At 33.1% G+C, this 17,571-nt stretch overlaps 1 protein-coding gene across 2 annotated transcripts in view; it reads left to right on the plus strand.

Moving 5' to 3' along the window:
• Positions 1–17,571, plus strand: part of LOC138695073 (secretory phospholipase A2 receptor-like) — a 69,851-nt gene that overhangs the window by 27,101 nt on the left and 25,179 nt on the right. Inside the window, exon 1 of one of the 2 annotated variants that reach the window (XM_069819434.1) lies at positions 14,540–14,658. The exons of the other annotated variant lie outside the window; for it this stretch is intronic. Coding sequence (XP_069675535.1) covers positions 14,559–14,658 — 100 coding nt within the window. The 5' untranslated portion in view covers positions 14,540–14,558. Of the gene's footprint in view, positions 1–14,539; positions 14,659–17,571 lie in introns of those variants that run through there. 2 annotated transcript variants of the gene reach the window in all.

The following is a 17,571-nucleotide window of genomic DNA, read 5'->3' on the forward strand; positions in this document are numbered from 1 at the left end:
TTTTTCCACATAAAAACCCTATTTTACATGAGTATATTAGGGTTAAAGTTTTCTATTTACTTGAGATAATATAATATAAATACATTTTTAACATTTTTTTTCTGTCGATGTTATGAATAAGAGAAGTGTAAACTTAATTTTAAGACAGTTACAACTATCAACACAAACACATGAGAAGTCTACATCAATCATAAAGGAAGCGCTTAATCATACGAAATACATTAGAAAATGATATCTGTAAATACAAAACATAATTGAATAACAATAACATAGAAATTGGCATGAAATAATACACATAGCGTCCTAAAGTAAACAAATATTATGATACATACTAGAGCAATGCGGAATATACAGACATAATCATACAAACAAATATTTCATACACAAGTAAATTTATAATTTACACACACCCTTTTATAGCATAGCATAGATGGACAATTTATATTACTTAAGGTTAAAATTTTCAAATAATACAAGAACAATATTGACACTTACAATTTTCTATTGATGTGGTTAATAAAATTAATGAATATTTTGCGACAACAATTTCTACGGAAAATGTTGTACAATGGCTTATTGTAGCTCATATTACATTTACTTAGGTGCATTTCAATGCTGTATCTTCTATATCCATAAAGAGGGCAATCAAATAACAAATGTTCCACTGTTTGTTCACTTCCACAAACGCATTCATTTCCGTTCTCTACATTAATATGAAATCTCCTGAAATATGAAATAAATTTACCATGGCCGGATACAAATTGTGTGAGAATGAAATCAGGTATAAATAAAGTGCACTTTAAGCGGCTATGTACATCGGGGAAGAATAGATCTCTTGTGATTGAGCCATTATTACTATTCTTCCACTGTGAATTCCACATATTTATTATTTGTTTTTTATACTCAGCCTTTGCACGAGATAAAGGACACTTTTTGTATGCAAAATCACCTTCGCTGGATGCTGCTAATTTCGCCAGTTCATCAGCTCTTTCATTTCCAGAGTAACAATCATTAGCTGGACAAAATTAATAACTTCTCTGTAGTCTAACGCATTGTTATGAAACTTTGTACATGACTTACAGATGGCACATATGATTTGTGTACAAACTCTGATTATGTTTGCACAAGAAAAACTATCTCTTTATAGTGGGTGCATTTAGACAGAATTAATAAATTCTCTATGTAAAATATTTTTATGACAGGCCTACATTTTACGGAAGTTACAGGTAGCATATATTTTTTGTGCACAAACTATATTTACGGTCTCCTTATAGGGATGCATTTGAACAAAATTAATAAATTCTCTCCTATCTAACAGATTTTTATGAATCTTTATACAGAAGTTTCAGGTGGAATATAATTTTTTGTCTACAAAGTCTGATTTTGTTTTATAAGAGAAATTGCCTCTTTATAGTGGTGCATTTAGACAAAATTAACAACTTCTCTCCTATATAATTTATTTTTATGCAACTTTGTACAACTACTAGGCCTACAGGTAGCATACAGATGTAATCACAATTTGTACACAAAATTATATGCTACCTGTAACTCCTGTACAAAGTTTCATAAAATCTGTTATGCAGGAGAGATTAATCTTGTGTTAATGCACCTGTAAAGGGATACTTCCTCTTTTGGAACTGTAAATATAGTTTGTACACAAAAATTATATCCTACCTGTAACTTCAGTACAATTTTTCATAAAAATCTGTTAGATAGGAGAGAAGTTACTATTTTTGTCTAAAACCACTCCGTATAAAGGGGTAGTTCTTCTTACACAATGGTAGTTACAGTCTGTACACAAAGAATATGTGCTATCTATAAGGTCTGTACAAAGTTTAATAACAATCCGTTGGAATGCAGAGATGTTATGAATTTTGTCCAGCTAGATTTGCGCTATTGCACACTGTAAAGCGGTGGAAAACAAAACTTTGGAACTTCCTTTTTCGTTCGGTGTAGACTGTTCATGTCCAAGTTGTATGTCGTGAAATACAAATTAGTGAAATTGGGTCGATCTTATAGAATAACCCTGTATTATTGTATCATAAATAAGTATGTTATAATAAGAATTTGAAGGTGTTTCCATCATTTTAAATGTCCCTGTACTTGCACTTCCTGTGTGACTCGGCACTAACGTTAAGTCCATTAGATAATAAATATAAAAGTAACAATGGCTTACAAAGATAACGCACCTCTTGAAATATGTAATATAATGCAGATTATCTTATGCGAATCAGTGGACTAATCATGCCACTGATAGAGCTGCTGTATGTTGCAAGTTTCCAGATAAATGAGTTGCAAGAATAGTTGCGACAAATGTTATCAATGGACTTCGGTTTAATATTAGTCACATTAAAAAGAATTAATGAAAGTCACAACACTAATTGAAACTGTGATCTGTTTTTAGTTCTTATCATATGAATTACGCAATAATAATTAATATAAAGAATGGAGAAAAACTCCCCACTATCTCCAGCTTTGTTATCTTTTACATAAGTTAGATGATGTTAACTTGTGTGACTAGTTTGCATGCAAATATTTTCTTGTGGTTTTACCACAGTCTAGTATATACAGCCACGAAGCTCAATACGTAGGAAATATGCATCCATAGATAGTTGCTAACCACTAGGGTCGCTACTATCGTCTCATTACAGACAATGCGAAATAGTACCGGTACAGTCTATCGTTCCTAGTACCCTCAACAACTCAATCTTCGTGACTATATACACTAGACCAGCCGTGGCGAAAATGTGATCGTGCGCCGAGCCACTGAGTAACCTGCAACGTGCATAGCACCTATAGAGGGAGGCGATCACCCGAAGGGGAAGTGAAGCAACTGTCTGACTTATTAACGGATTTTCATTTTCCTTACGTCAAGCACTTAAATATAATTTTATACAGTACAAGGCTACAAACTAATGTTTAGTACGTGTAACGAAGAAAGAAATGTACAAGCAAACATAGGTCACATTATCACAACCTAGAATTAACTGTCTTCAGAATATCTCTGCAATTGAGTTTCAGAATCAGGAATTATGTCACTTACTGCCAGTCGTAGTTGATCACGAAGATATATGTCTGTCCGTCGTGATCTACATTTGGTTTTTACTATTTTCATTGTTGAAAATAATTTTTCACGAACATTAGCGAACATGGCTTCAACAGAGCAAGGGAAAGAACGAAGCTTCTGATATTTATTTTTTGGTAGAGATTTGAAAAGTTCAATATTTGTCAAGTCCTTACATCTAGCTTTCATTTAACATCACAAAGTATATCCGTGAGTTTGAATTGAAGATCTAACCGCATTATTCGTACATCTGCTGAAAAAGGATCGACATACGTATAGAGATGATAATACTAATATACAATAATAATAATAATAATAATAATAATAATAATAATAATAATACTTACTGGCTTTTAAGGAACCCGAAGGTTCATTGCCGCCCTCACATAAACCCGCCATAGGTCCCTATCATGAGTAAGAGCAATCCAGTTTCTATCATCATATCCCACTTCCCTCAAATCCATTTTAATATTATCTTCCCATCTACGTCTCGGCCTCCCCAAAGGTCTTTTTCCCTCCGACCTCCTAACTAACACTCTATATGCATTTCTGGATTCGCCCATACGTGCTACTTGTCCTGCCCATCTCAAACGTCTGGATTTAATGTTCCTAATTATGTCAGGTGAAGAATACAATGCGTGCAGTTCTGCATTGTGTAACTTTCTCCATTCTCCTGTAACTTCATCCCTCTTAGCCTCAAATATTTTCCTAAGAACCTTATTCTCAAACACCCTTAACCTATGTTCCTCTCTCAAAGTGAGAGTCCAAGTTTCACAACCATACAGAACAACCGGTAATATAGCTGTATTATAAATTCTAACTTTCAGATTTTTTATAAAAGCTTCTCAACCGAATAATAACACGTATTTCCAATATTTATTCTGTGTTTAATTTCCTCCCGAATATCAGTTATATTTGTTACTGTTGCTCCCAGATATTTGAATTTTTCCACCTCTTCAAAAGATAAATTTCCAATTTTTATATTTCTATTTCGTACAATATTCTGGTCACGAGACATAATCATATACTTTGTCTTTTCCGGATTTACTTCCAAACCTATCTCTTTACTTGCTTCCAGTAAAATTCCCGTGTTTTCCCTAATCGTTTGTGGATTTTCTCCTAACATATTCACGTCATCCGCATAGACAAGCAGCTGATGTAACCCGTTCAATTCCAGACCCTCTCTGTTATGGTTACCAAATGATGTAACTGCAGAATTTTTTGTTTTTTGTTTTTGTTTTCATACTTTGATAAAACTGGTTTGAAAAATATTATTAGTAAGCTTTTTTTATCAGATATTTAAGTTCTAATAAGTCTTGTTGTGGTACGTTGTAATTTTTGTCCAATTATGAGTTCATTTTCTTATAAAATTTTAGAAATTTAGAGCTTGCATTTTCTGATATTTGTGGTCGTTGACGTACATATGCCCTTAAACATTCATGATACTGTATAAAGGCTACATCCAGGGTCCCTACAACATAGCAATTTTCCGAGCGCACTTGTTATTTGATTATGAGACTTTCTAAGCGGCCAGTATGCAGCGAATCTGCGTGCCCATTTGTTGCAACGCAGCACTGTCGCTATTGGCTATTGCCGATAAGCGGACACACCTCCAAACGTCAGGAAGTTTTAGCGCGACTATAATCTTTTAACGCTGCTTCAGCAATATAACGACAGATAGCAGTACCTGCTATCTGCTACTATACTCGTGTATAACGTATTTCAGTACAGAGTTCCTTCTATCATCATGAGGGTAACACACGAACAAAAAAAGCGAAGAGTATCCATAACGCAATTCCATTATCGTCAATTGTACGAGGCATGCAGTCACATAAATAGAATCTCGTGTAGACTGTTACTGTGAAATTCAATTTAGAGTTCGGTTATGTGAATAATTTAACCGGCCTCGTTAAGGTACGAGCAATTCGTTGCATAAATACATGTCGCAGCTAATGATACATGAATGCACTCATTCTAGAACTGATAATAAACGAAATCTGTCTGTTGCGTTATAACCGATAATTCAGCTGCATTCATTCTCACAGACGCATCCATTAGCGCGTGTAATAAAACGAGAAACTCATTCCAATGGAACAGCAAATTCCATTACAGTCGTTGCCCTTGGCAACTACAATTCAGAGAGCTGCGAGTTCCGTATTTCAGCTTCTGTTAATGCGCTATTAAAAAGCTATTTAAAACAAAAGACGACTTTTAAGGAATATTGCATAGACTTTGTGTCATACTGATATATTATTTATTTATTTATTTATGTATTTATTTAACCTGGTAGATATAAGGCCATCAGGCCTTCTCTTCCCCTCTACCAGGGGATTACAACTGCAATATAATACAATACAAGAATTTTACAAGAAAAAGAAAAGACTGTCATGAAGAAAAACACAAACAGTTTAATTATACGGTTGAAGCGTTTCGTAACGAAATATTTCCTTTACCATATAAATAAAGTCTTTTAATATTTATTAATTTATTTAAATCCACCACCAACAGAAGCAGGCTTCCAATTAAGGTGGCTTACATAGATATATACACAAAATACATAGTAAGAAAAAAAAAAACAAAACAAACAACACAAACGAAAGAAAGAAAATACATAACGATAATAGATGCTAGAATATAATATTGCAGTTAATACAGTGCCAAATGTCAATATAATGATGCATATACCATAGAAGAAGATGAATTTCGTTTACTGGATAACACACAAAAAAGCCATTCTTAATAATAACAACATTACGAAAAGTCACTTCGTTTATAAAGTTTATAGTTCAGTTATTTTTATGGATCTAGTTACATTCTCACATTATTATTAAAATAGTTTTATGGTGTGAAAGGGTGTCCCTGAAATAGAATACATAGCTTTATGTTGCTGTCATTTTTGTCTCTAGATATGGAGGGCAGGGTGATCAGTTTGGGAATACATAAATAAATAAATTATTATTATTATTATTATTATTATTATTATTATTATTATTATTATATTTATATCGCTAAAGAACGATAACAGAATACAAATGATTACTTGAATATCTTCTTCTATATATATATATATATATATATATATATATATATATATATATATATATATATATATATATATAATTTGAACTGGTAATGGAAATTACGGGAAAACGGCTGAACGGATTTTAATAAATGACCCCTCATTTTGAAGCTTGGAACCCAAAGTTTTTCGGAAAAATAGTAGTTTTCAGTGAAATGTCAATTTTACTACATAATTTTCCTATTTTCCAAAATCCATCTGTCGTCAGTTTTGACAACTAGCTAATTGCATTCAGGAGAAGCGAAGCGAGCATCAAGTCGGCCGTGTTGCATTTCAGAATAAAACAAAACTCACACTACAATAAACAATAGGCTATTACACGAAGGCCATGACCTGCAGGATTGCTGACATATTTAGAGCTCAAATTCAATTGGTTATTAAAAACTTCAAGACTTACTAAAAATAATTTACAGGTTCGAGTCTGTGGTGTGTAATTTTCTGGGTACAGCTGTGTATTGGTAATTAAAAACTACAAAACTTGAGGTGGTTTGATGACATTATCACTATTAGAAATGAAATAGTATTGTAGTTAATGCCATGATGTGACTATTTTAATTAATTATACATATTAATGCTATATTGATGATGTGAAAGTGAAACGTTTTGGGGTTATATAAGTAGATGTAGAGAATAACTTAAATTAGATTTTGATTTCTATATTTTACTGAGTGGCGGCTATGTAGTATATATAGTATATGTTACTGAAAGCTATAAAACTTACGTAATATAATAATATTATTAAAAATCAAATATTTTTATAGTTATTAATCAAGTAGGGTTGGGTCTTTTTCATATATTTAATGGCGGTGTGGTGTAGATATTTATATGCGTGGTTCTCTTCAGTATTGGCTCGAGAGAGAGTATCTTTCATTATTATGGAAGCAAATAACTTTCAGAATGTCTGGTATTCTTCATTGAAAATATATCTGAAAAATGTTTATTTCAACGTCTAATGAACTTTGTTTGCAGCATTTGCTGCACAAGCCTCTAGTTATTTATATAGCTAGCGAACTATAACAAAACAAAATAACTTGAACAAGACTCGAACTCACGACCTTCCAATCATTAAGCGAGCTTTCTACCGCTGTTCTGCGAAACGCAGATATTTAATAACTCCACAGTTCCGAAACTGTTTCTACAAGTACATTGCAACGTGTAACATCACCGTGATCCTGAGTGGCCTTACAAAATATTCTCTGTTCACGACTGCGGTCACTTTTTTTTTAGACAGCTGTACAATAAATAAATACATCGTTGCTAGGGAAACGTGGACAGCAGACGAGCAATAATTCCAGTGTCGTTTGTTTTGCAGCATACCGTAAATATCTCATATTTTGTCGGTGATTAACACCGGTTAAAATTACTAACAGATGTCAGAAATGTACCGAGGCAAAACGCTCCAGTTATTGAATGTTGATAATGATGACGACATAAATAAATATACATCTTGGTCATATATTGGCACAGATACGTAGATGACATACTAATACTATACAAAGGAAACAAAAGACAGATCCAAAACGTACATCAACACATAAACAAAATACACCCAAAGCTACACTACACATTAGAAATTGAAAACAACAAATACAAAAATTTTCTAGACATCACAATAACAAAAGTAGACAACAACCACACATTCAAAGTATACAGAAAACCCACAACAACAACAACAACAACAACACACATACACAACACGCATACACAACACATCCAACCCCCACACAACACAAACAAGCTGCATTCCGAACAATGGTACACAGACAGGATTACAACGAAGAACGAAACAGAATCAAAATACATAGCACAAGAAAACGGATACAACCCTAACATAATAGACAACATAATACGTAAGACAAAACAAAACCACAAAAAACAGAAGAATACAACACAAACACAAGAACACAAAAAATACATCAAACTAACATACAAAAACAAAAACACACATAAAATTGCAACCTCATTCAAGAAATTAAATTACAACATCGCATACAAAACAAATAACACTCTACAAAAACATCTGAACACACAAACAACACAAACAAACAAATACAACCACACAGGCGTATACAAACTCAAATGTAACACCAGCAACAACTTCTACATAGGACAGACAGGCAGATCATTTCAAACACGTTACGAAGAACACATCACAGCCATAACAAAATTACAAAATACCTCCACATATGCAGAACACGTCACAAATGCCAACCACACCAACAGAGACAACAACACAGACATGGAAATACTGCACATCCAACCAAAAAGCCAGAAACTGAACACACTAGAACAATATGAAATATACAGACACACGAAAACACACCCCAACGATATTCTCAACACACAACTCAATTTCAAAACACACACACTGTTTGACTCTACACTACGAACGCACCCTCACAGGAAACAAGAGGCGCCAAGACCAACAACGACCAATTCCGAAGATGACTCAAAATGGCTCGAAACATATTAACAAGGTACTTTAATAATATTTAACACAAAGTTCTTATCATACATATTCCGAAATAAATAAATAATTACAGGCGTTTAATTAAAATCGTATTTTACATAATTTAACGGATCCATTGGCATGAAGGCAGTGACAAAAGACTGTGAAGTGTGTCTCGTCTGTTAACATTTGCATTTCTATCTGTTGCTGATAATTACATAAACCTTCCATCAACACATCACAAAGCTCTATTCCTTTGCATTTCGTCGCTTGGAGCCCCTTGCGATCGAAAGCAGATTGCTTTGTGCAGTAATGATCCTCTACGTACTATTCCGTAATTTCCTGCTATACTTAATTAGAAATAAAACGTTCAATGCAGCAGCTCTCAGATGGAGTGGGAATTCTATTGCTAAAGTACAAGAGTAGGTATTTTAACATTCTTCTGTCGAACTTCAATCACGAGTTCTTTGTTCTACAACACGAATAAATTGCAATAGGAGAGGGCTTTGAAAGAAGAAAGAGAAAAGGAAAGGTGGTGCTGCTTAATATCGGGGACCGGACGTTCGTGTCCTAAAAATCTAGCAATATGCCTGCAAATAGATAGATAGATAGGTAGGTAGGTAGGTAGGTAGGTAGGTAGGTAGATAGGTAGAAGGATAGATAGATAGGTAGGTAGGTAGATAGGTAGATAGGTAGATAGATAGATAGATAGATAGATAGATAGATAGATAGATAGATAGATAGATAGATAGATAGATAGATAGATAGATAGATAGATAGATAGATAGATAGATAGATAGATAGATAGATAGATAGATAGATAGATAGATAGATAGATAGGTGGATGGGTAGGTGGATGGGTAGGTGGATGGGTAGGTGTATGGGTAGGTGGATGGATAGGTGGATGGATAGGTGGATGGACAGGTGGATGGACAGGTGGATGGACAGGTGGATGGACAGATAGATGGACAGATAGATGGACAGATAGATAGATAGATAGATAGATAGATAGATAGATAGATAGATAGATAGATAGATAGATAGATAGATAGATAGATAGATAGATAGATAGATAGATAGATAGATAGATAGATAGATAGATAGATAGATAGATAGATAGATAGATAGATAGATAGATAGATAGATAGATAGATAGATAGATAGATAGATAGATAGATAGATAGATAGATAGATAGATAGATAGATAGATAGATAGATAGATAGATAGATAGATAGATAGATAGATAGATAGATAGATAGATAGATAGATAGATAGATAGATAGATAGATAGATAGATAGATAGATAGATAGATAGATAGATAGATAGATAGATAGATAGATAGATAGATAGATAGATAGATAGATAGATAGATAGATAGATAGATAGATAGATAGATAGATAGATAGATAGATAGATAGATAGATAGATAGATAGATAGATAGATAGATAGATAGATAGATAGATAGATAGATAGATAGATAGATAGATAGATAGATAGATAGATAGATAGATAGATAGATAGATAGATAGATAGATAGATAGATAGATAGATAGATAGATAGATAGATAGATAGATAGATAGATAGATAGATAGATAGATAGATAGATAGATAGATAGATAGATAGATAGATAGATAGATAGATAGATAGATAGATAGATAGATAGATAGATAGATAGATAGATAGATAGATAGATAGATAGATAGATAGATAGATAGATAGATAGATAGATAGATAGATAGATAGATAGATAGATAGATAGATAGATAGATAGATAGATAGATAGATAGATAGATAGATAGATAGATAGATAGATAGATAGATAGATAGATAGATAGATAGATAGATAGATAGATAGATAGATAGATAGATAGATAGATAGATAGATAGATAGATAGATAGATAGATAGATAGATAGATAGATAGATAGATAGATAGATAGATAGATAGATAGATAGATAGATAGATAGATAGATAGATAGATAGATAGATAGATAGATAGATAGATAGATAGATAGATAGATAGATAGATAGATAGATAGATAGATAGATAGATAGATAGATAGATAGATAGATAGATAGATAGATAGATAGATAGATAGATAGATAGATAGATAGATAGATAGATAGATAGATAGATAGATAGATAGATAGATAGATAGATAGATAGATAGAACTTTATTTTCGAAGGCATAATATATGCATAGACATGGTCAAATATATACAATTACAATTTAATTTAAAATAAGTCAAATATAAAAAACATTATTTATTTCGAGGGCCCATGCGTGCATTCTCAAGATTGTAGGGACACAATTTTATTAATTTCGTCTTTATGTAATTCCTAAATTTGAGAGAATTTTTTGTATATTTGATGTCATCAGGCAAACTATTGTAGATTTTGATACCAAAGACCATATAGGTTCTACTAGTGTTTGTAAGATTGTGTGCTGGAATAGTTAAACTATTTTTGTTACGAGTATCGTAGGTATGGAAGTCACAATTTTGGTGAAAATCAGACAGATTTTTATAAATTAGTAGTAAAACAATAAAAATATATAAACCATAAAGAGTAAGAATATTATATTGTAAAAAATGTTCCCTACAAGAGGTCCTACTGTCAACTCCCGCTATGCATCTGACAATACGCTTTTGAGCAATAAATATATTATTCAGCATGGTTCCAGATCCCCAAAAACAAATGCCATATGAAAGCCTTGACTCAACGTGTCATTAATAAATCGTGATTTATTGTCGTCCTCAAAATTCTGATTTGATAACAAATGCTATTGAGTTTAGAAATTAAACTTGTGCAATGGGATCTCCAAGACAAACAATCATCAAATGTAACGCCCAAGAATTTAGTAGTTTCCCCATTTACATAAGTATTGATCTTGAATAGAAATATTAATGTCCTTCAAATTTTTCTTTTGAGAATTCTGGAAGTGAATATATCCAGTCTTATTAACATTTAAGTGAAGCAGATTGCTATCAAACCATGTTTTGAGATATTTATGTCCCTAAAAATGCAAACCTTAGAAATTGCTAGGACATTCACAAAGAAATTTTTTACAAATATTTTTATCTTCACTAATTTAAAGAGTAATATATCCTACATTACCCAGGAACAGTTGAGAATCGTGCACGAATTAGATACTCATTCATTTTCAATTTTAATACTTAAAATGTAAGATTTTTTATTTTGTTAGAAAAACTTGTAAATTCTCTATAAGGACTAACAGTCATCATATAAATACCGAAATTACACTAAAAAGTAGTCTTTCTTATTGTTAACCAACAGTTAAAAACATTGTTATTTTCTCTAATAATTTAAGTTCAGTGCAGTATTTTATAAGAATTCTGGCAACACTGTATATTAAAATCTTTCACATATATAAAGCTAAAAGTCTGTATTAATTGCAAAAAGCAATCTTTTTGTCCGTTGAAGGTACAGGGCAGACCTGCACAAGGTTTGCGCTCTCCAAGCCGGCTCACAGCTCATGAGCGGAATGCAGATATTAGCTGCGCTCTGTATAAAGGTGGACTGGAAGAAGGGGTGATCTCGTACAAAATGAACACAAAAGAAAGTACTATTACGAGTGTTTATGAAATGAATTCCCTTTCAGTGTTTACAAAAGTGTCTTGGGCTATTATTAATTAACAAAGAAATATTTATTTTACACAAATAATAGAAAATATATAGCCACTTAAATATACCATATCATTTTGTTATATTTTTATTTATCAGTACATCAAAACGGAAATGGAAATGGAAATATAAAAATTGGAGATTTATCCTTCGAAGGGGTGGAAAAATTCAAATATGTTGGAGCAACAGTAAGTAACAAATATAAATGACACTCGGGAGGAAATTAAACGCAGAATAAATATGGGAAATGCCTGTTATTATTCGGTTGAGAAGCTTTTGTCTGCTGTCAAAAAATCTGAAAGTTAGAATTTATAAAACAGTTATATTACCGGTTGTTCTGTATGGTTGTGAAACTTGGACTCTCACTCTGAGAGAGGAACATAGGTTAAAGGTGTTTGAGAATAAGGTTCTTAGGAAAATATTTGGGGCTAAGAGGGATGAAGTTACAGGAGAATGGAGAAAGTTACACAACGCAGAACTGCACTCATTGTATTGTTCACCTGACATAATTAGGAACATTAAATCCAGACGTTTGAGATGGGTAGGGCATGCAGCACGTATGGGCGAATCCAGAAATGCATATAGAGTGTTAGTTGGGAGACCGGAGGGAAAAAGACCTTTTGGGAGGCGGAGACGTAGATGGTAGGATAATATTGAAATGGATTTGAGGGAGGTGGGATATGATGATAGAGACTGGATTAATCTTGCATAAGATAGGGACCGATGGCGGGCTTATGTGAGAGCGGCAATGAACCTTCGGGTTCCTTAAAAGCCATTTGTAAGTAAGTAAGGAAGTACATCAAAACGAGGTTTTAAGCTGTTGGCAGCTGAAAGGAACAGTACTGATCGTAATGAAACATCAGTTACAGATGTTCGATGTCTGCCTTTATTAAAGTTGATAATAGAAAACAGTTGCTCACAAATATAAATGTTGAGTCAAACATAGCAATCATTTTCACAGCCAGCTGTGTAGTCATGGATATTATTGCTAATGTTTAGTCTTGTAAAACTCAACCAGGCTAGTAGTATTATTCAAACGATCTTTAGCCCTTAAGCCACATTGAAGATCAATAAGTTCAGGCTGTAAATGGTTTGATACTGTTTCAGCTGGTGTTGAAGGAATTTATTATGATAACTTTAAACTACTTTCCAATTAAGGCAAGATCTTGGAGTCTAGAATTAAATTTATTTTCAATTGCAGTTAATATTTGCACATAACCGTTTAACATGGCTTCATCACGAGCAGTTTCTATCGTTCGAAAGTGAGCCATATTACTTTCCCGAAACTGACTTACGAAAAGTGTAAGTTTACGACTGAAATCCCGTAATTTATTGAACATATCAACAATGAGCTGGCCTTTTCCCTGAAGAGACATATTTAAATTGTTAAAGATTAATAAATTCTAACGTACCCTACCTCGTGTAATAATGCAACTTTCAACTCCTGAACCTTTTTACTGCAATCTTCACCAACAAAACCATCGTATCTCTGTGTGTGGACTAGTAATGACGCATTATATTATGTTTTCCTCTGTCTTTCAAACTTGTGTGGCAGATAAATATTGACTGCAGCTGCTGTGAAGAAATAAGCATTTTCCCATGCAATATTGAAAGAATTTGGCTGACGATCACTTTTCCGTCTTTTAAATTCCTCCATTATGTAACCGTTGATAGGCAAAGTGAAATATCAACTGATAATACACACTACACCAGATAGCTGCGTGGACTCTCCTCTACCTATAGCAGGCCTACGTCATTCCGACGTACCCTTCCGGCGAGCTGTTAGACGACTTTTCCGCTTCGAAGGAGTGGCCGCGCTCAATGAGCGCCGTTTGTGCACGTCTGGTAAAGGGTCCATGTATCCCCTTAAAAGATGTTGGATATTTATTCAAAGAAATAGTGATATAGGAGCTATGATGGATAGAAAATGGTATCGAGAACCAAAGTACTGGCATAAAATCCCGCAATTCTGCTCTGTCCACCACATGCAAAACGTTTACTGGTGGAAGAACTTCATTTCTTTTGGTATAAATTTATGAACTTGTACCGAACGCAGAGAGGAATAAGACAAGCGTTTGTACGGTAGTAGAAGTGCCGGAAATGTTAAGATAAGTGCATAATAATTAGATAGAGTGGCAGAAATTTTTTTGAGTGCTCAGTGATTCGGCATTATTACCGAATACAATGTAACAGATAACACAGCACTCCACCTGAAGATGTTAGTGATTATCTTTCACTATTATCTAATCTTTCAAAAGAATAATAATCATTTCACATCCGGTGCAAATACGTTTTTCCACAAAAGACTAATAAATATGGGGCGAGTGAGGTACAAAATTCAGTCAGAACATTATAGGCTAGGCAGCAATACAAGCAACGAGAGGAATTGCATTACGAACACCAGATCGCAAAACCGTAAGTCGTAGATTTTAGAAGTTAATGATTTTACTTTCGCTACACGAAGTGCAATAGGACTTTTACAAAATATATTCTTCAGCATCTATAATAGGAAAATATGGTTTTGGACGAGCTGTCTATATACGTCGAATTCTACAGAACAATTGGATTACTTTTGCTCATATACAGTACCGACGAATAAATGTATGTGGAATAATGCACATTTCTAAGTTTTTATATATAGTTGTTTAATTATTTATCTATATGTTTGTTTGTTTGCATATTTATTTATTTGTCTATTTATTTATTCACTTATTTATTTATTTAGTTATTTAAATATTTATTTATACCTTTGTTTGTTTATAAATTTATTTATCTATCTATTTATTTATTCACTTATTTATTTATTTATTCATTCATTCATTTATTTATTCATTTATTTATTTATTTACTTATTTACTTACTTATTTATTTACTTATTTATTTACCTATTTACTTTGAGGAGGACGAGGTGTACGATCATCCACTCCTCTATATTTCTGTTGGCTGTTGTCGCCAGGTGGACGGTACATTGGAAAGATTGGATGTGCGCAGTGGAAGACTTTTAGAAATAAATAGTGTGAATTTGTATAACAAATATAATTAACAATAATGAATAACAATATACATGAATGGTAAATAAAATAACAAAGAAATATGAAATAAGTGAATGAAAATAATATAAGTTAATCTGAACTAGTACGACAACGATATCTGAATCGTGAAAGTATTACTAAACTGGGCAAACATATTATAGGTCATAATACAGTCTAATATGGCCATCTCTCAACAATCAATGACTGACATATTAACCATCTAGTCATGAAAACACTCTCTGAATAAATAAATAAATATATATATATATATATATATATATATATATATATATATTAACCATCTAGATATGAATCTCAAGACAACGCCCAGTCGGCACACTAACTCAATACATGACCCATTCAATCACAGATACCATACAATCTGACTAACCAAACTGAACATATATATATATATATATATATATATATATATATATATATATATATATATATATACAGGGTGCGTCAGAAAGAACGGATGGATTTCACATGGCAAGAAAATTGTAAAGATTCATCAAATCAAAAATGTATTGTTATCAACATATTCACCAATACATGCAGTTTATTTATGGAAAGCAACATTATCCATATGATGTCCTTGGCTTTCAATACAGGCATCGAGGCGTTTTCTGATGTTGGCCATCACTTTCACAGTCATAGCTAGGGCAATTGCCACGATTTCTTCACGAATCGCTGTCTTCAGTTCGTCCAGTGTATGTGATCGATGTTTACAAACTTACGCCTTCAAATGGTCCTAAAGAAAGAAGTCGCAGGGCGCGAGATCTTACCGTAGCCTCGGACAATCTCAGTGCAATAGAATTTCGTCCAGGTGATTTCTTCTTTAATGTTGAACCTGTGATACGAAATGAAGCCACCCACCGCAAAATTGTATTCCGAGTTGGAATCCTAGCGTGACATCCGATGTCGAAATGAGTCCTGAGTGGCGATCACAGACTCTTCATTTTTCAAAAATGTCTCTACGATGAAAGCACGTTGTACACCAGACCAACACCATATTCTCAACTGAAACTGCATTCTATGGCTGACCCAACAGTCGTGGTCCCCCTCACTATATCTCTCTCCTCGTTGCGTATCGATAGTTTGAAATCCATCCGTTCTTTCTGACGCACCCTTTATATATAAACTCAATAACGCAAAGACTTTACCCAGTAAAAGGCATCACATAACTGATCACTATACATTACCAATTCCACATAGACCTCGCATGAACTGTGCAGATTGCACTGACACAAAATCTCTGTACTTTACAATAACAATGCCCAAGAGAGAGAGAGAGAATGATATGCGTAATATAAGTAACAGACGACAATTTCAATCTCAATGATCGTTTAAATAGCAACGGAAACTCAATGTACTCGATTCCTGAATTAGCGGCAATGGGAACCAATAAACCAAATGGAGTAGGGAAAATACTAGAACAATAATATGAGGCCCATACTATACTAGTTCATTACAACGTCAAATGGAAAGTAACCCTAAGATCGTAATCGCTGTTCTATAACACAAACCGTCTTGGAACATCAAAACTCACATTTAAAATCATATATCATCACGTAATCCCGAATCATCAAACCTCACATATCAACTTATTCTTCATCACGTGATCCCCAATATAATATACCTCAAATATATATATAATTTGAACTGGTAATAGAAATTACGGAAAAACGGCTGAACGGATTTTAATGAATGACCCCTCATTTTGATGCCTGGCATCCAAAGTTTTTCGGAAAAGTAGTAATTTTCAGTGAAATGTCAATTTTCCTACATAATTTTCCTATTTTCCAAAATCCATCTGTTGTCAGTTTTGAGAATTGTTTTATTCAATCACGGCCGACTTGATTGAATTTCAGAACAAAACACACACTACAATAAACAATAGGCTATTACACGAAGGCCATGACCTGCAGGATTGCCGACATATTTAGAGCTCAATTCAATTTGTTATTAAAAACTGATTCTGCAATGTATAATTTTCTGAGTACATCTGTGTATTGGATATTCAAATCTACGAAACTTGAGGTGGTTTGATGACATTATTACCATTAGAAAGTAAATATTATTATACTTAATATCATGATGCATCTACTTTTCATTAATTGTACATAATATTGATGCTATATTGATGACATGAAAGTGAAACGTTTTGTGGTTATGTAAGTAAATGTAGAGAATATCTTAATTTAGATCTTCATTTCTATAATTTACTGAGTGGCTGCTATATATAACTACAAAACTTAAGTAAGATAATAATATTGTTATTAAAAATCAAATA

This window comes from Periplaneta americana, chromosome 2, assembly GCF_040183065.1.
Source record: "Periplaneta americana isolate PAMFEO1 chromosome 2, P.americana_PAMFEO1_priV1, whole genome shotgun sequence".
In the NCBI taxonomy this organism is placed as follows: domain Eukaryota; kingdom Metazoa; phylum Arthropoda; class Insecta; order Blattodea; family Blattidae; genus Periplaneta; species Periplaneta americana.